Source organism: Typopeltis vanoorti, chromosome 25, assembly GCF_054136105.1.
Source record: "Typopeltis vanoorti isolate ZY-2024b chromosome 25, IOZ_Tvanoo_1.0, whole genome shotgun sequence".
Classification (NCBI taxonomy): Eukaryota; Metazoa; Arthropoda; class Arachnida; order Uropygi; family Thelyphonidae; genus Typopeltis; species Typopeltis vanoorti.
Window position 1 is genome coordinate 51,642,135 of NC_143573.1, and position 24,253 is coordinate 51,666,387.

The window sequence follows — 24,253 nt, forward strand, 5'->3', positions numbered from 1 at the left end:
TAAATGTCAGCAGAATGGAAGCATCAATGGAAATGAAATGGGACTAGCAGAAGAATTGGATAAGTACTAGATTTGCATGCATTACTAAAACAACAAAAAAAAAAACTAATGAGATTTATATGAGCATTGCTCTGGTGGTACAACACCAGGGCAACTTCTTTGCAAGGAGTTGCCCTGGTGTTGTACCACCTTACCCCAGTCCTGAAGATACTTTCAGGCGCAAACTTTGTTTGCTCACACTTGGATAAAGGATTAAACTAAATTTATTATACTCTAACCAAGTGAAAAATAAACTTTCAATATATTCATGAATTGACAATAAGGGAAAAGAACAAGTAGCTATAGTATTCAACACTAAATATGAGGATAATTTTCTTGAACTGCAGGCAGTATCAAGTAAAGTGATGTGAGCAAATATCAGAATGGGAGAAACTGAACAATGAGACTTATTTATGCATATGATCCCACAGTTGACATAACTAAAAAGGAAAAGTTGGTTCTTATTGGAGATGTAAACAGCAGAGTTGGAATGATTATGAGACAAGTAGAAGTGTTTTGGGAAAATTTGAAGAAAGAGCAGAGGTAATAATAATGGTTAGTCTGCTAGATTTCCGTTCAGAACATGGACTAGTTATTACTAATGCTGAGTCCCAACATAAAAATGTGCACAAATTCACATGGAGAGAATATGCAAGAAATAATTTTCAGTGACTTTGTTATTATTGATGCAATATCTTTCTGCTGGTTCAGGACATGAGTGTACAGAAGGCTTGAAATTGGAAGTGATCACCATTTAATTTTGATCAGGATAAAATTGAATATTATGTTGAAACGAATACAGTGTAAGAAAGTTTTAAAATGAATCAAAGTTGAGCAGCTTTCGGAGGTGAATTGTAAACTCAAATACACAAATATTCAAGAAAAAATGAACAATTTTAAATCAAATTCCATGGTGAACTCAAGAAGTTAGAGGCAATCAAGGAAAAGAAGAAGACATATAGAAAATTCCTGACAAGTATACTCTTAGAGAATACAGAGAAAAATGTAAGAAAGCAAAAACACTGTTAAACTAGCTAAGAAAAAAGTCATGGAGAAGACTTTGGTAAGATGCAAAAGATAAACATGAGGTAGGTGGTAAAATTATGAAGACAATTCAGAAATGAATGAAAGAGTACTGTAAGGAATCAGAGATAATAAAGGTGACATGAAAATTGAAGATAAATATATTCTAGATGTCTGGAGTGATTGGACTGAATGGATAAGGTGACTTCTCTGGTAGCCCTGAGTTTGAACCACCCCATGGGAATGGAGATTTTGTGTCTAAGTGAAATATATTTTCTCATCTGGTAAGACCAAATAAGCAGCACCCTGCTTATTTGGTATCCTGAAGTGGCTTGATAAATGTTCCATGCTTGCTCTTTATAGCAAGATTTTTGGATTATCTGTTCCCTCTCTATGATACAACTAGTAATGCTTTATAGATTAGTATCACATGTTGGCTAGGAACAGATAATCCAAAAACATTGCTGTAAAGAGCAAGCATAGAGCCTTGTCCTTATATAGATAGGATTTCTGTTTAAAAAAAAAATACTTACACCTAAATAAATTTAGTTTAATCCTTTATCCAAGTGTAAGCAAACAAAGTTTGCTCCTGAAGTATCTTCAGGACTGAGACAACTCGTGGTAAAGGTGGACCAAGCTCTCATCATTCCTCGTCTTAGTATCTCACATAATGCAAAGCACATCTCCTTGCAGATGTATAATGCTATACATTAAGGGAAGGGCCGCTACCCTTTTTATTAGTACTAAACCTATACAAGTTGCCAAACGGTGTCTCACCTTATTAATAATAACATGAGACATCTTTTGGCAACTCGTACAGGTAAATATGACTTCTCCATTGCTTCCACCTTGGTATCACCACCTCTGGGTCTGGTTCCCACTGGTGAGACCTCAATAAAGGTCGAAACCGGTCTGGGTAGTGGCCCTTCCCTTAATGCATAGCATTATACATGTCTGCAAGGAGACAGGTTTTGCATTATGGGAGATACTAAGACAAGGAGTGATAAGAGCTTGGTCCACCTTTACCATGAGTTGCCTCAGTCCTGAAGATACTTCAGGCATGAACTTTGTTTGCATACACTTGGATAAAGGATTAAACTAAATTTATTATAGTCTAACCAAGTGGGAAAAAACTTCTAACATACACCTATCATGATACAATCTCTCTCTCACTCACTCACTGACCACATACTTAATTTGCATGTTCTCATACTGGCAGCACATCTTTCAAATGTCTGTCTTAACTTCCGATGGTATGTTATGCATGTGCTATAGTCATAATGGGAAATCAGGGATTGATTCCAGAAAGGTAGCCTTAGAAACATCTACCACATCCAAGGAAGTTACATGCACTCAAATTACTCACCAGTGGTATGAGAAGGTAGTGATGAAAAATAACAATACAGTGCCCTATTTAGATCTTGTGATTGGAATATGCTCCAAATGCTTTAACGAGGAGGGCAGTTCTTTATTTGATTGTAACCAAATCTGCTTAAAGGGTAAGGAAATAAATGTTTTTGAGCATTTGAAACATTTGAAAATAACAAAGAGAATACTATATTTGGTTAGTGTATATGAATTACAAAAAGATGTAGATATTTGGATCAGTATTAACAAGCTATTTGAGGATGGCAAATGTAAGGTAGGGAAAGAACAGATGTGAATAGAAATACTGTCATTATTATTACAGGCAGCCCTCGGTTTACTATGATTCAATTTACACCAATTCACAATAATGCCGGATGCCTGCGCGTGCTTTCTTACTGTAGTGTGATCTGACTGAGAAACGACACTAGCAGGCACTCTAGTATTTGAGTGTTAACTGAGCTACTTCGATCTATATGTATGAAACCTAGTTTTACTGTTTGAATCTACCTAATTGTTCTATTTAATTTTTTTTTCCATACATACATATTCAAATTGATAAAGTATGTAATTACATACTGTGTCTGATAACAGAAGTGCAGAAAAGTTAGCAGAACTTGGTGTTATGAAGGCATGGAAATCAATCGTACTTGAAAAGAAGATGGGATGATTGGAAGAATGGAAGATGGGCAGACACTTGCTAATGTCTGTAGAAGTATGAACTTACCTCCATCGACTGTTACTACAATTATGAAAAATGCAGATAGAATAAAACAGTCTGTGCAACAATCTATGGCAGTACTAAATGCAAACATTTAGCCTGAGAATTTACCCTAAGTTATAGCAGGGATAAACTTCATGATAAAATGGAAAAATTATTATCATTATGGGTGAATGACTTGAATCAGAAAAACATTCCTCTGACGCAGGCTGTTATAACTGAGAAAGCAGAAACAATTTTTGAGGATCTTAAAAAGACAGATGAAGGCGAATAAACATTTTTAGGAAGCAAAGGTTGGTTCACGAGATTTAAGTCTCAAAGTAAGTGCCATAGTGTCAAATTATGTGGTGAGGTGGCAAGCAGATGTTGCAGCAGCAGCAGCTGCTTTTCCTAAAGAATTTCAAAACTGTGTAGAACAAGGAAGTTATCCTCCTGATCTCATTTTTTTAATGTTGATGAGACTGGGCTCTACTGGAAAAAATTGCCATTACTCACCTTCATTTCCTGTGAAGAATGTTCCGCTTCAGGTTTTAAAGCTGCAAAAGATAGACACGCTTTTGTTGGGTGCAAATGTCTCTGGAACTTAAGCTTAAACCAATGTTGGTGTACCATTCACAGACACCACACACCTTCAAGGGTCTAAAGCAGCATGGTGTTTAGACCCTTGAAGGTGTGTGGTGTGAAGCACAGTAGGACAAATTATATTTGTCCTACTGTGCTTCGCTTCTATAAAGAAAATGATTTGCCATCCAAAGCATTGCTTCTCTTGGATAATGCCCCTGGACATCCTCAAAACCTTGCTGAAGTAAGAACACCATTGGATGTCAAGGTTGTTTACATGCCTCCAAACACAACTTCGCTTTTGCAACCGATGGATCAGGGGATTATATCAATCTTCAAAGCCTATTACCTCTGTATAACATTTATGGAAAATGGTAAGAGTCTTGGACACTTCAGGAAAAACTATTAAAGACTATTGGCAGTCATTCGATATTTTGAAGGGCATTAACAACATCAAGGCAGCTTGGAACGAAGTGTCAGCAAAGTGTTTAAAAGGAGCATGGCAAAAACTTCTTCCACCATTTATGCATGACTTCGAGGAATTAGAGCAAGAGGAGAATGTTATTGAAGATGTTACCAAGCTTGCACGAGAGGTGGGATTGGATGATATTACAGCTGAAGACATGACAGAAGGCTTTGCATTGAAGACTTGAAAGAATCACCCGAACAATTAAGTCAACATCCAAAGGAGGAGAAAGAAAACAAAGATGCTCTGAGAGAGATAAAAACGGCCGATTTACAGTGTATCCTTGCAAGCGTAGAGACATTGACTGATGAACTCTGCGAAATGGACTACGATTGGGAATGGAGTGCGAACGTAAAAAGGAGTGTAATCGCATCTATTCGACCTTACACTGAACTCCTTAAAGAAAGAATAAGTAAATCTAGGCAGTTAATACTAGATACCTTTTTCAAAAAAAAATGCAGATGATCCAAAACCAGGAACTTCAGCATAGAAATATGTAATATCTTTTCGAAGTTTCATATTTTTTGTATATAATTTTGTTTTGTTTTTGTTATTAATAATTTTATTTTAACAAATATATATGTATATATTATCAAAGCTTTAAATATAATAATGTTACACATACTTCATGTGCATATTTTTTGACTGCATGGAACATAACTTTGTTTACCTCCCATTAAAGTTGGGTTTGGTTTACACCCGTTTTTTCAGGAACGGAAGTAAGGCGTAAACTGAGGGCTGCCTCTATTATTATTATTGAGACTCATCGAGAGAGGCTACATAATACATGCACCAGCTATCATACTTATTCTTGAATTCATTCGCACTGCTTCATAACATCCAATGACAATCCATTCCAATCACGCACCACCTATGAGTTTCTTCAAGCATAATCTCACCATATATAATACGACATTGGATGTCTAATTATGTCGAAGTGAATGACTTTACATTTACTGACATTGAACTGACATCCATTTTCTTATGCCCACAATTCCAGCCTATTCAAATAATTCTGCAACTACTGCATTCCAGCAGCATGCCTGATTGCCCTTCCTATCTTTGCATCATCAGCAAATAGCTGTATGTCACTTGTCAAATCCTTCCCAATATCATTAATGTATAGATTGAATAATAGCGGACCAAACACTGATCCTTGTGGTACACCACTGTTTACCTTAAATCTTGCAGACTGACATCCCCATATACCACTTTTGATATCTGTCAGTCAGCCATCCTCTTATCCACACTAATATTCTATACCCAAACCCATATTTTCCAATTTGTGCAACAATCTACCATGCTGTATTCTGTCAAAAGCCTTAGCAAAATCCAAAGGTATCATGGTATATCCATTCCCCTTGTCTAGTTCAGTGATAACATTGTTATACACTGCTCAAAAAACAATTAGGGGATATTTTGGTTTTCTTGTAAATTATAAAGTTATAAAAATAATTTACAAATTTAACTTAACACATTTATTTTAAAATATTCTTAATATACAACAGTGTAGAACATGTAACTGTGTGTCTTAACTGTATTAGCATATTGGGGTATAAAAGCATGGCTTGTTGTGCTCACTTCCACAGTGCATAATTATCACTTCAGTTGTAAACTGATGTCACTTACCACCCATTATTTTGTTCAAAATGGCAGAGCAACATGATATCCTGGAATCCATGGCTTGGAGAGCCGTTGGTTGATTAGAAGCTGGACAAACGCAGCAAGTTGTTGCTCAAACGTGTCGTGTATCTCAAAGCGTAATTTCGCGACTCTGGAATCGCTTTCTGGAGACGGAAATATTTGCCGAAGACAAGGTCAAGGTTGCCCATCAACAACTCCAAGAGACAATCAGTATTTGTCATTATTTGCCAGAAGAAATTGAATATTTAATGCAACACAACTTACATCGAAGCAGGATTTTAAAGATGCCTAAAGAACAGTGGCTTATGATACTGTTTTTGGAGGGAGGGACTTGTATATAATTTTCTTAAAGTCCTCCCATGTAAAATATTGGGTCATCCCCTAAACAAATTACTATGTGATCGATACTTCAGGGTAGTCACCGGAGGAAGCATCAGTAAACAGAGAGTGCTTTAGAATGGATTACCTTAGGGCTCAATGCCCGCACCCCTATTTTTTAGCCTTTACATTGCAGATATTCCTGAAACAGCCAGCAGGAAGTTTGCTTATGCAGATGATCTAGCTTTGGCAATCAGCGACAAGTCTATAAAAAGAACTGAAGAAATGTTGACAAATGATCTGTCGGCTTTGTGGCAGTTCTATAAAAAATGGAGATTAACACCAAATTCTGGTAAAACCAAACATTCTTGCTTTCACCTCAATAACAGACTTGTAAATCAAAAACCAGAGATATATGCTTGAGGGAACATTAATTTCATTTAATCTGACGCCTAAATGTCTGAGAATAACTCTGGATAGAACTCTGTCATATAAACATCATATGATTAATATTGCTGCTAAAGTTCACACCAGAAATAACATAGTTCAGAAGCTTTGTGATACTATATGGGGCTCAAGTGCCACAACTCTGCAGTGCACTGCCATGGGTCGAGTTTACAGTGCAACAGAGTTTGGTGCTCCTGTCTGGCTCAGTAGTTACCATGTCAATAAACTAGATGCTCAACTTAATTCCACTCTGTGTTTAATAATGGGTTGCATTAGGAGTACACCCTTACAATGGCTGTCTACTTTGAGCCATATTACTCCTCCTGAACAGGGTGTAATTGATGAGACCCCAGCAACTGTGATGACAGGAAGCCTTGTTTTGTGAATATAAAAGAATTTTAAATAACCAAAACCTCCCAATACATGAATTTATTCCAGATGCTTTATCTAATAGACTAAAATCCAGAAAACCTGCCATAAAAACCGCCCGTAATCTTCTTAGCCAAAATGACAGTATGGTGAGCGGGATGTACTGTGGTCCCAAGCAGTATCACCTGAAGTTTGTAATTACATAAACATCTTCCAAAAACCATTTGGATTTGACCTGCCCAGGAATATATGGACGACGGCTAACAGGATTCATACAGTTGGCGTATGTAGTGATTTACTTTCAAAGTGGAGTAAGATACCAAATCCCCACTGTCCCTGTGGAGCCGAGACCCAAACCATTCTCAATATAGTACAGGAATGTGAGCTGACGGCATGTCCAGGTGACTTTAAGGATATCTTTGACCTATCCACAGAGGCGATCAATTGGATTAAAAACCTAAATGTTAAAATATGATTAATCTTCTGTCTGATGCTTGTCATAAATTTCGTGTTTGTATCTGCCTGAATGTAGATGTTTTACTTTTTATTTATGTTATCACATATGTGTATCTTATCTATATTCATGTGTATTTTATCTTATTGGCTTTTAACCATGTGTGCATGCCATACGATAAATAAATAAATAAATTTAATGCAACAGAACTTCGAAGCGAACTTGCCGCAGCAACAGGGAGGCTGGTATCGACACAGATAGTACAAAATCATCTTTATGCCATAGATTTATATGCTTGAAGACCAATGGTTTGCATTCCAGTTACTGCAAATCACAAAAGAGCCCGAAGAATTGGGCACAGAAACATAGCAATTGGACAAATGAGGATTGGGCGTGTGTTACTTTTTAGTGACGAGTCTAAGTTCAGTCTGCAACCAGATAACTGACATATCTTGATATGCCGTGAAAGCGGAACAAGAAATAATCCATAGTTTGTTTGTGAAAGACCCTCAACATCAAGGTGGGAGTTTGATGGTATGGGCTGGAATAAGTATAGGTGGCCATACTGATCTCCATTTTATCAGAACGGTTCCTTAACAGCCCAAAGGTATCACGATGAGATTTTGGAACCTATAGTTCGTCCATATGCTGCTGCAATTGGCCAAAAATTCATTTTTATGGATGACAATGCTCATCCACACCTTGCAAATTTGGTACAAAAGTGGTTAGAGAAAGAAGGTATTGAACGAATGGACTGGCCCGCCTGTTCCGGATTGTAATCCAATCAAACATCCCTGGGATGCATTAGGTAAGTGCATTTCTGCTCGACTGGTACCACCACGACCACTTCAAGAGCTTGAAATTGCTCTTACAGAAGAGTGGGGAAATATCCCACAAGAACTGTTTGATCATCTTATCTGGTGCATGCAATCAAGATGTACTGCTGTTTTGGCTGTTAATGGAGACCATATGTCCTATTAAAAATTAACAAAAGCGTTTTTGGCTATTCTTGTTAAAATTATTTCACGCTAAAATGTATAATTTGTTAAATTTGTAATAAATATCGATTATTTAAATAATATCTCGTCAACACCCTGTCCATAAGTAAGAAATATTTATTCATGTATAAAATACCCAATAGTTATAATTATTTGCAGAAATTTATAATTATCTGACAGAAACTAAAATATTCTCTAATTGTTTTGAGCAGTGTAGAATGTGAGCAAGTTGCTAAAACATGACCTTCCCTTAGTAAACCCATGTTGCTTATTGCAAAGTAGAGATTCACTGTCAACCCATTTCTGAATGCGAGCGCTAATCAAATTTTCCAAAATCTTCACCACCACTCCTGAGATACTAATTGGCTGATAATTGGATACATCTGTCTTTGCACCACCCTTATGCAATGGAATTTCCATACATTCTTTCCATTCCTATGAATCCTTCATGTTCTAAGACTCATATTAAACAGCCTGGTCAAAGGAATAGCCAGTTTAGCTGAACACTCTTTTAGCACACATGCTGGTATCCCATAAGTCCCTATTGCTGAATTCTTATTCAGTTTTTGAAACAGCTCTAATACCTCATCCTCTTACACCTGAGTTTTTTTCATCCAGTGAAGAGGAAGCAATGAGCTCAATGTTGCATACTCCAGGTTGATAGCTTTTAACAAAATGGGCACTCATTAGTTGAACAATCTCTTCTGCATCTGTAACCCTCATGCCATCTGCATTTAGAAGAATTATTCTTTCTTTTACAGCATACTGATAGAATTCTTGTGGGTTGTCTTTAGCACTCCGAGCCAGTTTCTTTTCATATTTCAGACTTTGCTTTCCTTACAACAGTTGCCACCATTCTAGCCTGCTGCTTATAATTTTCATAACTTATTGGCACCAGACTTGCCAACCACAGTAATTCCACCTTGACTAGTGTATATTAAAGTTATAATTAAAAAAGCTCATAGTTGGATCTCAGTTCCAGATAGGTGGCCCACAGCCTGGTGGTTACTGCCTGGCCTGAAAATTCTCATTGAGTTGAAATTCTTACTGTCACATGCCAACCTACTACCAAAGCATTTGAAAAGAATTTTTCATTAATCAAGAATGAAGATTCTCAGATACTGCTTTATTTCTAACTGTAAACCATGCCAATCAGCGATCCAAGTGAGTTTTTGATTTGAATCAGTGGATGGCTTCTGGGAAATCAGAGTGTTTAATTAAATATTAAAATCAATCTTTGACTACCCTTGATGCTCTTCACATTTATTAACATTTTTTGTGAGTAAAGTTAGTAGTCAGTCCAGTATTGGTCTGACCAAAGACTTGCATTTTAATGATATAACATTCTTTCTCTTACAAGTGAATCTTCTTTTAATTTAGCCTGCAGTCTGGTGAACATTACTAGTTAGTCTTATCAATGTGATTCCTAAACTAAAATTACCACTCAACCAAAATACCCAAATGCTTGTCTTTGTTAATTCTTTCTAAAACCATTCAACCTATATATTCATCTAATATTCTTACCAAGTTGAATATCCTTGCATTCATGTGTCTCTTTTCTACTCTTTTAGTATTTTATGAACATGCTGATCTGAACAATTACGCATTCTTCCCAACTCACTTCAATGAGTTGGAAAGAATTGAGACACAATAAGTGGCAGGGAAAAGCATTTTCTCTCACTCAACCAGAAGGCTAAGGAGGTGGTAGGAGTTTTCCAGTGTGAACATATCATTAAATTCAAAGGTTCAATATAACTTTATTGAACCTAAATTTAACCTAATTTATATTGAATCTTTGAGTTTATTAACATGTTCACACTGGAAAACACTTATCACCACCTTAGCCTTCTGGTTGGGTGAGAGAAAATGCTTTTCCCTGCCACTTATCATAACAGGTTCTTCTTCATTTGTAACCAAATCTCTTTTATGGGGGAGTGTCAGACAGATGTGCTTGTTTAGGATATATATATATATATATGTTTCAGATGGACATATCAAAATTGGAGACAGGGAGATCACAATACCTTGGCCTTTCATTTTCAAATATAAGCGAACTAGAGATGAATACTGGCAAAGACCATCACATATCAAAACATGCCCGCCAGCACTGCAATTTCCCCAAAATACAGTGGCAAAGTTAGAGGGTGGGGACACTTTTCACATGAGACAATTTTATTTTTAGACTATTCATTTATTTATGTTAACTTAGTAATTTTTATTACTTAATTAATAATTAGTTTGTAAGACCTATACTTACAACTAAAATAAACATAGTGTTTTAATCTATTTTCCTATATGTCGTTTTTGACTTTTTGTAGTATATTTGGTGCGTATTGAGAAGGGCAGCAAACTCAGGAACCGCCCCAGGTGGAACAAGCTCTAGCTACACGACTGCCAAAATATAAAAACAAATTATTCTGGGATCTGTCCATGATATTTTCAATATTATTCTGATAGTCCATGCTTCTTTATTTAGAGTCCACGTTTCACTGTTGTAGAGAAGACGACCAGATTTAGCATTTCATTAATCTTTTTCTTGTGTCTATATTAATGTCTCTGGATGTTAGAACAGTTTTCATATCAATAAAGGCTTTTCTTGCTCTCTCTATCCTTTTTATTTCTTTAAGAGAATTTTGTCCATCTGTAAACATTTGTCCCAAATATATAAAAGACTGAATGTTCAATTTTCTTTTTGTTAACAGTTATATTTAATTTCTTATTTATTGGTTCTTTTGATATAATCATGTACTTTGTTTTCTTTAGGTTAATAATTAATCCCATGTCTAAGTTTTGAAGATCATCTTCAGATTCAGCTATAAGGACTGTGTCATGCATACCTGAAATTGTTCAAGTTCCTACTCCCAACTTTTACACCCTTCAATTCTGAAATGTCTTTAAAAACTTGCTTACTATATGTGTTGTACAGTAAGAGTGATAAGACACATCCTTGTCTTATCCCTTTTTTGATTTCAAAGTTGTCAGAATATGCATTTTTATATCTTATTGAGGCCATTTGATTCCAGTATATATTTGTAATTATATGTAGATCTTTTCCTTTTAACCCATTATTCTGTAGGATATGTATTAATTTCTTGTGATCTATTGAATCAAATGATTTGGTATAATCTATCGGGGCTTCTTTCACATAATGTTTTCGAATTGAAAATTCCTTCTCTTGTACCTTTGTCTTTTTGAAAACCTGATTGAGTGTCTTCTATATCTATTGACAAAGTGCTTTTTATCCTTTCTAGGATTATTCTCAGTAGTTAACATGGCTTGTTAAACTTAGTCTATATTCTGAACATTCAAAAGTTCTTGGAATTTTGGGAATAGTGACAAAGATGAATTTCCTTATATCATCAGGGATGTATCCTGTATCATACACTTTATTAATAAAACTAGCTTGATTTAAAAAATCTGATTGTGTTAGACAACTATTATTATTATAATATTATTATTAAGAGAGACTCCAGGGAGTCAGAGACTCATCGAGGGAGGCCACACACACACACAAGAGCTTTCATACTTATTCTTGAATTCATTCACGCTGCTTGAACTCACAACATCCAGTGGCAATCCATAATCACGCACCACCCTATGAGAGAAAAATGTTCTCCTTACCCTTCTTAGTGGCCTGCATTCTCAGCTTCCAAGGATGCCCCTCTCTTCCTTTCCCTACCCTTCATAAATTGAAAACTTTCATCAATTGAAATCCTGTATGACCCTTTCAGAAGTCTGTAAGTCTCAATCATATCTTCCCTCTTTCTCCTGTCTGCAGTCTACAAATTTTCAATCTGTCTTCATACTCAGTATTTGACAATCCTGATATCATTTTTAACACTCTCCTTTCTACTCTCTCCAATATATCAGAATCACAATGGAAACCAGGAGACCAGACCTGTGCACAGTAGTCCAAATGAGGTCTTATCGTGGCCTTGTAAACAGGCAAAATAATATCCTTATCTTTACATCTCAGTGTTCATTTCAGCATTGCAATTATCTTTTGAGTTGTATTTGCAATCTTTGCCACATGATCCCTGAACTTCAACTTCCTATCTATTAACACTCCAAGATCCCTAACCTCATCAGTTTCTTCTAGCCTAATCCCACATATAATATGGCATTGGATATCTAATCACACCAAAGTGAATGACTTTACATTTACTGACATTGAACTAACATCCATTTTCCCATGCCCACACTTCCAGCCTATTCAAATCATTCTGCAAGTATTGAATATCAGCAGCATTCCTGATTATCTATCTTTGCATCATCAGCAAATAGCTGTATGTCACTTGTCAAATTCTTCCCGATATCATTAATGTACAAATTGAATAACAGTGGACCAAGCACTAATCCTTGTGCTACACCGCTAGTTACTTTAAATCTTGCAGACTCGCATCCCCCGTATAGCACTTTTTGATATGTCAGTCAGCTGTCCTTTTATCCATGCTAATATTCTGTAACCTACACCTATTTTCTCCAATTTATGCAGCAGTCTGCCATGCTGTATTCTGTCAAAAGCTTTAGCAAAATCCAAAAGTATCATGTTGTATCTATTCCCCTTGTCTAGTTTAATGGTAACATTGTTAGAATGTAAGCAAGTTGCTAAAACATAACCTTCAGTTAGTAAACCCATGTTGTTCATTGCAAAGTAGATTCACTGTGAATCCATTTCTGAGTGCGAGCCTTAACCAATTTTTCCAAAATCTTCACTAGAGATACTAATTGGTCAATAGTTGGATACATCGGTCTTTGTACCACTCTTGTGCATTGGAATTACCATACAATACTTCCATTCTTGCAGAATCTTCCCTGTTCTTAGACTCATATTAAACAGGGAAGATTCCGCAAGAATGGAATATGTGCTGATATCCCATCAGTCCCTATTGCTGAATTCTTATTCAGTTTGTGCATCAGCTCTAATACCTTGTCCTCATACGTCTGCATTGCTTCATCTAGTAAGAGGTAACAGTGAGCTCAGTGTTGCATACACCAGGTTGATAGCTTTTAACAAAATGGGCACTTATTAGCTAAGCAATCTCTTCTGCATCTGTAACACTCATGCCATAAGGATTTAGAAGAGGTATTCTTTCATATTCATTACTTGCAGTATATCGATAGAATTCTTGTGGTTTGTCTTTAGCACATAGAGCCAGTTTCTTTTCATACTCAGACTTTACTTTCCGTGCAATGTGAATATTCTAGCCTGCTGCTTCTTCTAGTAGCAAGGCTTATACGTTGGTCACACATAACTGGTAATTAGTTTATGGAATTAACAACGCATATAAAGTATATTAATTAAAGGTAACTTTAATGAATAACTTCTATGTTTCGGCAACGTCACGTTGCCATCTTCAGGAACATAAAGATATGGTATGTGCACGCAGGCACTAACAAAAGCAAATGAAGAAGAAAGCAAGAAACTAATATTGTTCCTAAAGTCCTAACGGTGCCCTCTGGCAGGCTAATTTGGTTGTCTTGGCAGTTGGGCTGAAGTTCTCATAATGTAAGTCTCCCAAATTTGGGGTAGTTTCATGTACCCAAATTTGTTGAGGTTAGGAACGTTTTTTAGAGCTGCTGATGATTCCAAGAATAATCTTTCGTATTTAAACTTGCTGCGGTGTATTATTTTTGTTTTCTTCCAACGAATTCTATGGTGGGTATCTAAGGCATGGTCTGCCAGCCCAGAGCGGCTGTACTGGTGAAACCGGATGTAGTCTTTGTGTTCTGAAATCCTGATATTTGTTGTTCTGCCTGTTTGGCCAAAGTAGGACAATTTGCAGCTGCAAGGGACCTGGTGTACACCAGGTAGGTCTAGGGGAAGTGGTTGGTCTTTGGTAGAGCAGATAAGGGATGCTAACTTTTTATATGGTCTGTAACAAGAAGTAAGGTCATATTTTTTGAGGATATTGGTTATTGAGAAACTGAGAGAGTGAATTGAGAAATTGAGTTACTGAGAAAATAACCAATATTCTCAAAAAAAAAAAAAAAATGACCTTACTTCTTGTTACAGACCATATAAAAAGTTGGCATCCCTTATCCGCTCTACCAAAGACCAACCACTTCCCCTAGACCTACCTGGTGTATACCAGGTCCCTTGCAGCTGCAAATTGTCCTACTTTGGCCAAACAGGCAGAACAACAAATATCAGGATTTCAGAACACAAAGACTACATCCGGTTTCACCAGTACAGCTGCTCTGGGCTGGCAGACCATGCCTTAGATACCCACCATAGAATTCGTTGGAAGAAACAAAAATAATACACTGCAGCAAGTTTAAATACGAGAGATTATTCTTGGAATCATCAGCAGCTCTAAAAAATGTTCCTAACCCTCAACAAATTTGGGTACATGAAACTACCCCAAATTTGGGAGACTTACATTATGAGAACTTCAGCCCAACTGCCAAGACAACCAAATTAGCCCGCCAGAGGGTGCCATTAGGACTTTAGGAACAATATTAGTTTCTTGCTTTCTTCCTCATTTGCTTTTGTTAGTGCCTGCGTGCACATACCATATCTTTATGTTTCTGAAGATGGCAACGTGACATTGCCGAAATATAGAAGTTATTCATTAAAGTTACCTTTAATTAATATACTTTATATGCGTTGTTAATTCCGTAAACTAATTACCAGTTAGCCTGCTGCTTATAACATTCATAATGGCTGTCATCCTTATGCACACAGTATTCCTTCCACATCGTCCTTTTCTTATGAATCTCTTGCTTAATAAGATTACACAACCATTTGACTCCTACTCTGTTTATTTATATTTATTCTTAGAACTCTCCGGACACATTCTGATATCGCATCATTCAAGTGTTGTTTAACTGCTTCTCATGCACTCTCGATATTCTTTCGATCTGGTAACTGATCCCATTCCACTGAACTCACAGTTATACTCCTTAGTTGGTCATAATTTCCTTTTTAGTTCAGCATGTAACCTTTTCTGAATGGAAAATTCATAAACTTAGTCACTTCCCAAGTGAGTGCTGCATTATCACTGTCACCAACTGGAGGCAGAATAGTTACATCCTTAACTGAAATGCCCTCTGAAACTATAATCAACTCTGATCTCAAGTTCCTTGTCACATGCTCGTTGAGGAAGCTGTCCCACAGCAGCTCATTAAATGCATTTTCATTCTTCTCATGGGATTCTACTGCTACACAATCAATATTTGGATAATTAAATATTTTTTAATATTATATTTTTAAAAATGCAAAAACTGTGGTTCATTCTGATATGTACATGCAAATTCTGCTTAAATACATACAGCAAGCAAGTATTTAAGTAACAGTTGCATGTACCTATTTGTATTGCTTCCCATCTTAAAAAAATATTAACTGCTCATTGAAATAAGATTTTCTCCCTCTTGCTTCTTCATGAAAGTATGGTGAAGGTATGTTAAAAATGGTACTAAAAATATAAAGTGATGTATTGGTTAATGACGTTTTTTTGTCTGAAGGACGAAATAGGTGAAGATCTGACTGGTTTTTATGGAATTGTATAAAGTGACAAATAATAGTACACATGAATTAATTTTCATTATTTCTTCCTATATGAGGGGAGGTGGGAGGGTGACTGTTCATTTGAAGTAGTCTGGCATGAGATTAAGGCTAGTAAGACAAAATATATGGTTGGTTGTTGCTATAGGCCAGGCAGTTCCACAGATGATCTGAAAGACATGCATCACCAAATTAGTACAATTAGTACAGGTCGAGTGATTATTATGGGGCACTTCAACTATGGAGATATAGACTGGAAGGAAGAAAGATCACATGACAGGAAGGAAATAGAATTTATACACATACTAAGAGATAAATGCTTAAGGCAGCATGTGATGAAGGGAACTAGGGGTGAGAGAATATTGGATCTGGTGATAGGAACAGAAGAGCTATCCATAACCAAGGTGACCACATTGCCTTCAATCGGTGAAAATGATCATACGGTTTTTACTTGAGAGATTATGAAACATGAGAAAAATTCTCTCAAGAAGGTTTATTTGTTGAACTACAAGGCAGGTTTTAAGAAGAATTTAAGCTTCTTCCTAAACTTATGGCAAGTTTAGGAAGAAGCTTAAATCTGTGCCATGGCATAACACACTGCATGGTAAGGATGTTAGTAGTGCATAGGATATAGTTATAGGTCATCTAGAACAAACAACATTAAATTGTATACCTAAGGTAAGGAGGGTTAATCAGATAGTAGTTAGATGGACAAGTAATATCATTAAGCACTAGCTGCAGAAGAAGAAAATGCTTTGGAGGGTATATAAAGAGAAAGGCGGCCAGCAAACTCATGAACAGTACAAGCTCAGCAAGACAGGTGACCAGCATGGCAAGGAAAGCAAAATCAGGTTATGAGAAGAATCTAGCAGGGCAGGCCAAAAGAATTCTTTCGTTATGTGGCAAGTAAGAGGAAGATTAACCTAAATGAGTGATGATGGTCAGGAGGAGACAGAAGTGGATAAAATAGTTGAATTCCTGAGTGACCACTTTGCAAGGATATATCATCCTAGTTGAGGTTACTGTTTTAACCTATGCGAGAGCAGAGGTGGATGAATTGGAGTTCTTGGATATTGCAGAATCTCCAATAAATACAGCAGTGGGATTAGATTTTAAGATATCAGCTCATGTTTTCTGAGAAAGTGCCAATATCAAGGAACTGGCAAAGCCTTTGATTAGGCTGTTTAATTTAAGTCTCGGCTCTGGTAGAGGTCCAAGGGAGTGGAAAGAGTGCAAAATAATTCCTTTGTATAAGGGAGATTCTAAGATTACAGTAGCAAATTATAGACCAATCAGTATCTCAGGTGTGGTGGTAAAAGTACTAGAAGAATTGGTAAAAAAGAATTCAAGAATGGGTAGATAAAAATATGATACTGTATGCAGGTCAGCATGGCTTTATGAATACTTGGTCATGCCTTAGTAATTTATTATTAACTTTTTATAACAGAGTAACAGCTGAGTTGGATAAAGGAAATGGCTACATGATGATTTTGCTGGATTTTGCAAAGGCATTTGATAGAATATCACATGGAACTCTGTTACGCAAATTAGAACAAATGGGGATGGATATGACACTGGTTAAGTGGATAAGAGGGTGGCTGCTGGACAGATATCAAAAAGTGGTATATGGAGGGGCAGAATTGAGACAAAAACAGATTACTAGTGGTGTGTTGCAAAGTTCAGTGCTGTGACCATTGCTGTTCAACTTGTACATAAATAATATAGGAAATAACCAGAAGAAAATATTCAGTTTGCTGATGATGCAAAATTAGGTAGAGTAATAATTAATCAAGGCAATGTGGAGAGCTTGCAGGAAGATTTGAATAGGCTGTCAGTATGGAAAAAGTTAATAGGTATCAATTTAATGTCGAGAAATAAAGTTATGCATTTTGGGAAAAATAGATTGCAAGCTGTGTATCACATTCATGGCACTTCAGGAAATAGATGAAGCTAGATTTTGGGTTTGGTGGTGGACAGAGAGTTGAAGTTTAGAGGATATATTGTTAAAGTTGCTAAGGTAAGATTACTTTGCTATTGAAGAACCTATTAACATGTAGAGATAGGAAGTTGTTATTCCTCTTTATAAGACCTTGATACACCCACCACTGGCTTACTGTGCTCAAGTCTGGTCCCCTTTTTTCTTGGAGATGAGGAAGCAGTGTAGAGGATTCAGAAGCGAGGACCAATTGGAATGTTTCCTATAAGGATAGATTGAGGGTGTGTGAATTGCAGAAGTTGGTTAATAAGAATAAAAGGAGATATGTTCAAAACATTTAAGTTACTTAAATGGTTTTATCAGATTGATGCAGAGAATTGTTTCAGCACTTCACTAGAAGGGCCAGAACAAGGGTTATCCCTGAAAGTTAAAGGTGTGGCTACAGGGGTGTGAGGACTAGATTTTATGCTTGGAGAGTTGTGAATTAGTGGAATGGGTTGCCAGAGTCTGTTGTGAGTGCTTTGTCTTTTAATGGATTCAAGGAGAAGTATGATAGATTGGGTCTCCCACAATGAGTCTTCGGACTCCACAGAGGTGCCTATATAATAATAATAATAGTAATAATATATGTAAGATTATGTTCATTCTATCTGGATGATTTTTGCAACTCTGTCTATAAATATGTAAAAGAAAACAGAAACAATACTTTGAAAGTAAAGGGATACAGATTGAAAAGTCCCTAAAATTTGTCAAATTAAATTTTTTTTGGTTCAGAAATGATTTAAAAAATTATAAATATTGTTAATAATGCTATGGGTCTGTATTGCAGATACATATTCATTTTGTATACTTTTTATAGGTATGTGGGCTTGCATTTTGAATTTTTTTAAATGAGATATTTGAAATTCATATCAAACATAAAAGAACAGCAGACAACACACACACAAAAGGTAACACTTGGCTGAAACTTATTTTTTGGCAATCTGAAGAAATGTATTGTCTTTTACATTTAGCTTAAGAGGCATGAGCATGCTTTCAACAGAAGTAGCTAAATCATGTCACTGGTTGATTTTCAAAGGTTTTTTTTTTTTTTTAATAGCATGATTTATACACAGTAGCATCTTTGAAAAAATATGAAACAGTGGCATATTTTATTTTATCTTCATGCCTTTAAACTCATTGTATTGTGGTTAAATTGAGACACTTTAATAGAAATTAAAAACAAATCATGCTAAAGTAAAAAAAATTGAGTTGCAGTGATCAGTTTGTCCTAAAACATTGTACATAAAAAAAAAAAAAGAAAAACTGATCACAGTTTATTGCACCTCTGGTGGTGAAACATTGAAGTAGGTGGCTTCTTCTGAAATTTATAATTTGGTTACATGCAGTTCTCAGTTAATTGAGGTTTGGATGATACAGTTCACTGTATTAACTTCATAATGGTTAGAATAAAGTGGCATGTGAAAATTACTCTTTTCACTCTGTTTCTATAGAGCTATTTACTTCATTTTTTCCTTTCTCCCTTAGAGTTTCTACCCATACCAAGGGAAACAAATTATAGACTTTAATATTCTAACTTCCTGAGTACACCATGGAATTTGATTCGAAATTGTTCTTTTTTTCTTGAATATTTGAGTTTATAGTTCACCTCTGAAAGCTGCTCAAATCTGATTCATTTTAAAACTTTCTTACACTGTATTCATTTCAACAAAATATTCAATCTTATCCTGCTCAAAACTAAATGGTGATCACTTCCAATTTCAAGTCCTTTGTATACTTGTTAATATTTAATGAATTTTATCCTATATACTGACTGCGCCATTGTTATTTATAATGTGTATTATAAATAATATTTCATTTACTAACAATTATTTTTATTTTTGACTCCGAGTGTCCCTATATGTTATTATATTTGCACAAAGAGTTCACTCCAATTGGTGCAATGACTTTAACTCACTCTTTCAGAATCCAACTAATCATTGACTCAATACCAAGTACAAAATAAACACATTTAATAAAACTTAAAACAACATATATACACTTCTAGTAAAAATACATAACTACAATTACAGATTATATGGATCCAAGGCCTTATTTAAAAAATATAAACTTACTCTTAAGACAAAACACTTTTTCTTTCACAATCAAAAAAAATGTTCATAGTCTTTTTCTTTTCCTGTTAAGGCTCTTTTCCAGAAGTTACAAGGTTCTGTACTTCAATTTTAGGATCCCTTTAAAATTCCTTTTTACTGCCTCACACAAAACAAAATCAAGTTCCTTCCTACTTGAATATATCTTGGCCAGTTTATAAAAACTTAGTTTCAAGATTTCCCTTTTCTTTACTTATTCCTTCTTGAAACATATTATTTCCACTATTCCTTTTTCGGAATACAATATGAAATTTCCTTTTAACTGCCGCACACAAAAAAATCAAGTTCCTCCCAACTTGAATATTCCTCGGCCAGTGTTCTAAAAAACTTTTCGAACGCTCTCTTGTTTACCACTGTAACTTGGATACGCAACGCTTTCTTGTCAGCTGTCAATCAAACATCAAGTTCACTCCGGGAGCATGCGCACTCCACAAAAGTCAGAAACTACGCACTGTAATAATATGGCTGACTCGCTATATCCACCAGCTGAAGAAAGTCTTTCACAAACACAAAATTCAACATTTAAAAACACAACAAACTTTCTTATAAATAATACAAATAATCAATTAAGTAAGTACTTCAATATTTTTACTTTTTTTTACATATTACTTCTAACATAATATTTTCATAACGAGCACATCACAAGTGCAGACACTGCGTGTATGAAAACAAAAACTAACAAGCAAAATTAATACGTAAAAATATTCAGAATTTTTAATATGATTATTTTTACATACTCTTGTGTCCTGAACCAGCACAAAAATATAGCTATCAATGATAACATAGTCAGTGAGACATCTTATTTCTCTATCTGGTTAAGACTACTTGCCAGCTGTGTGCTTATTTTAAATCAGCCCTCTTTTATGCCTAATTCAGCACTCATACAATTTCTATATGACAGAAACTCAAATTATTGAACTTATTTTCGCAGTATGGTACTACCATCTTCTTACTGAAGGATTAGAGAAGAAATAAATGGCTTGGAAAAAAAAAAAACTTGAGAGCAGAGTTCCTGGAAAATCTAACCTTCATCCTATGCATTGCATTAATGTGCTGTAGGTTAATAAACCTCTTGTGAACAGAATTATAAAATATAAAAATATTCAAATTTCTGCCATCTCCTTATAATTTATGCTTATCCCAGTTCTTAGTGATATCTTCACTAGGAACTATTTAGAGTCTTTAGTTAAGGACAGGGTACTCATTCATTCATATAAGCAGTTCACAAACTAGCTTTTACCCCAAATTGCGCATCAATGATACCTTACTATGGGTTTCTATACTTATTCAGTTGCGTTGTGACGATGTCCTTCATTTGGAAAGACCTGGTTTTGAATCTTGTCTATGATGCAAAGTACCTGTAGCAGGGTTTTTCTCTTTGAATTCTAATGATGACCACCATTGTCAAATATGATCCACCCTATGATATCTAGTGATGATAATGTACTATTAGTAAACGTATTGTTCTGTTTTTAACTGTATTTATCTGCTGCACTGGAATAGAATAAAAATAAAACCAGTTAGAATTCAAATTCTAACTGGTTTTAATACCAGATGAAGCTTTTCAAACCTATTTTTTGATTTTGTCTACATGTTCATAGCAATGATTAATATTATCTCTGTGTACAACTGTTACTCTGTTCCCTTGCAGGTTAGATAATGACTTAGCTTTGCAAGAATTTATCTACACATGAAGATGATTGGAAGTCCTTTACCAATACTTAGCATAATACTCCTAACTGGTATTGAGATATTACTCCTTGGTTTCTACAGAACATATGTTTGTTATCAAGATGATAACTACTTAATTCATGCTTATACAACAGTGTTAGATTAACCTTTAACTTTAGTTAAGGACAGGGTACTCATTCATTCATATAAGCAGTTCACAAACTAGCTTTTACCCCAAATTGCGCATCAATGATACCTTACTATGGGTTTCTATACTTATTCAGTTGCGTTCTGACGATGTCCTTCATTTGGAAAGACCTGGTTTTGAATCTTGTCTATGATGCAAAGTACCTGTAGCAGGGTTTTTCTCTTTGAATTCTAGTTTTTCATTCTGAAAAATAGGCAACCCAACTAGAAGAGCATACACAATTTACAGATGTAGCAGATAGGATGAGCTACCCTATCGAAAGCCACTTAAGGTTTCTTTGAAGTCAAGTTGCTTAGCTGTGACATGCATTGAATCTAACACAAAGAAAAGATAAAATGAAAATGAGATTATGCTGCTTTATTTTTATATATTTTATTTTTTTAATATGTGTATTTTTTTATATTTTCTAGGTTCGAGTAGACGGATTTGACTATGTAGGCATTGGCAATTCTACAAATAAAAAAGATGCACAAACTAATGCAGCTCGTGATTTTCTTATGTATTTGGTTAGAATGGGAAAAGTGAATCAGTCTGAAGTTCCTATAGAAATTCCTGTAAGTAGTGATTAAGTTTCATAAATCTCACTTTGATTAAAAAGTTGAAAGTGTCAATATATAAATCATCTGATTTTGTTTATTTAGGGACCAGCATCAAATAATGATGGTAATAGTCTAGGAGATCTCCCTGAAGGTGTGCCACCTCCTCCACATGCAAGTAAAGAAAGAAAAGACTTTCCAGTCAGCAATAATTACTTACCTTATCAGGAAGGACCTCCTGTAGATTATCTGGATAGAATAGCTGAAAAAAGAAGAGTAGAAGAGGTATTTTTTTTTTTTTTCCCTAACACATCCAACAAAACATTTTTTTTTACATGTTAATGTATAGTAAACTTATTTACTAGTTTTTCAGGAAAATCGTTTGCCAGAATTTAAAATTCAGGTTGTCATCAGATTCTAGCTAGGTAACACTCAAGCAATATACAAAATATTATAATGGTGTGAACTGATTTAATTTACATTATTAGTAACTTCCTGTCAACAAATCATTTCTACAAATGACTCCAGTATGGTTAGATCTCGTTTCAGCCTTCTAATGCACTATTAACTGCATCAATCCATCCTTATGCTTTCTCTGGTTCTTTTCTTGCCATCCTGGCATCAAACATCTGTTTTGCTAGCTGTTTCTCTCATATTCTGTTTAACTTACCACACTGCTTAGAATAGTTCTGCTCACATATTTGTGAATGTCAAGTTCCATTCTAATATCTTAATTTTTAATACAATTCTACTATGTATTTTACTATTATTCACCCCTCTGATTTTTCTTAGAACTCAGATCTGTGGTTTGTAGTCTTTGATAAACTTTTATTTCTTCTCTAGTTCTCAGATTAGTAAGTTAAAGATTTAAATTAATGGAAACTTCTATACTAACAACGGGCAATAAAAGTTTGTTAATTGTGTATGATGTAGACAGCTCCCCTTTTTTTGCTTAGTTTTTACTGGATGATGTATGTGTCATACAGGGATATTAGATATATGAAGGATAATTGAATGCAGAAGATAAATTCCAGTAAAATGAAATGCCTAGCATTAGTGAATTCCTATGATGCTTGCTATGTAGATTACGAAATTTTGCACTGAGTGAACATTCAGAGGTTATTATCATATCATGCTGGAGTAATCTTGAAATGCTTAGAGGTAATATATAACACAGTTGTAAATTTTACTCATAGTCATTTTGTACTCTTCAGAATAAGTGCACCATATGTATGAATCATTTGTAAAGTTAGCATGAAAATCCCTTTATATCATCTAAAACTAGTAGAACCCCCTCAACACACACACACACACACACACAATAAGTTTATTATCTCAGTATAGAAACGCTGATTTTGATTATATTTGGTGCCACTGTTTTGGTTAATCTGAAACTAGCTTCATTTTCTGATAGCTGCCATGACAGACACACTTATTATAGATACACTATTTCCTGAAATTATCTTATCCATATTTTACAAATGACATGGAACTGTTAACTAGTTATTGCATAATGCTGGCATCATTTTCCTGCTGGAAGGTAGCTGCATATCTTTTGTAGTATCAATCACTCTCACCTTGCATTCATTAAAGTATCATGACATTTGTGACTTCTGAATGAGATTAAGAAAATGTGCACTTTAAATTTATTTTCATTTTGGCCCATTTGCAGTTCTGTATAGCATACCACTTATACTACTTATACTTGAATGCAATTTACTGAAGATGCACTTACAACATTGAACATTAAAATTCAGATATCCCACAAATTAAAAATATAAAAATTACTTGAATTTAAAGTTCAAAAATTAATAATGCACTATTTTTAAAGTTGTTAATC

At 35.2% G+C, this 24,253-nt stretch overlaps 1 protein-coding gene across 1 annotated transcript in view; it reads left to right on the forward strand.

Annotated features, from left to right (window-relative positions):
- LOC150092745 (ATP-dependent RNA helicase A-like) overlaps window positions 1–24,253 on the forward strand; it is a 337,554-nt gene that overhangs the window by 25,856 nt on the left and 287,445 nt on the right. The window contains 2 exon segments of the mRNA XM_090414778.1: window positions 22,288–22,431; window positions 22,519–22,698. Coding sequence (XP_090270904.1) covers window positions 22,288–22,431; window positions 22,519–22,698 — 324 coding nt within the window.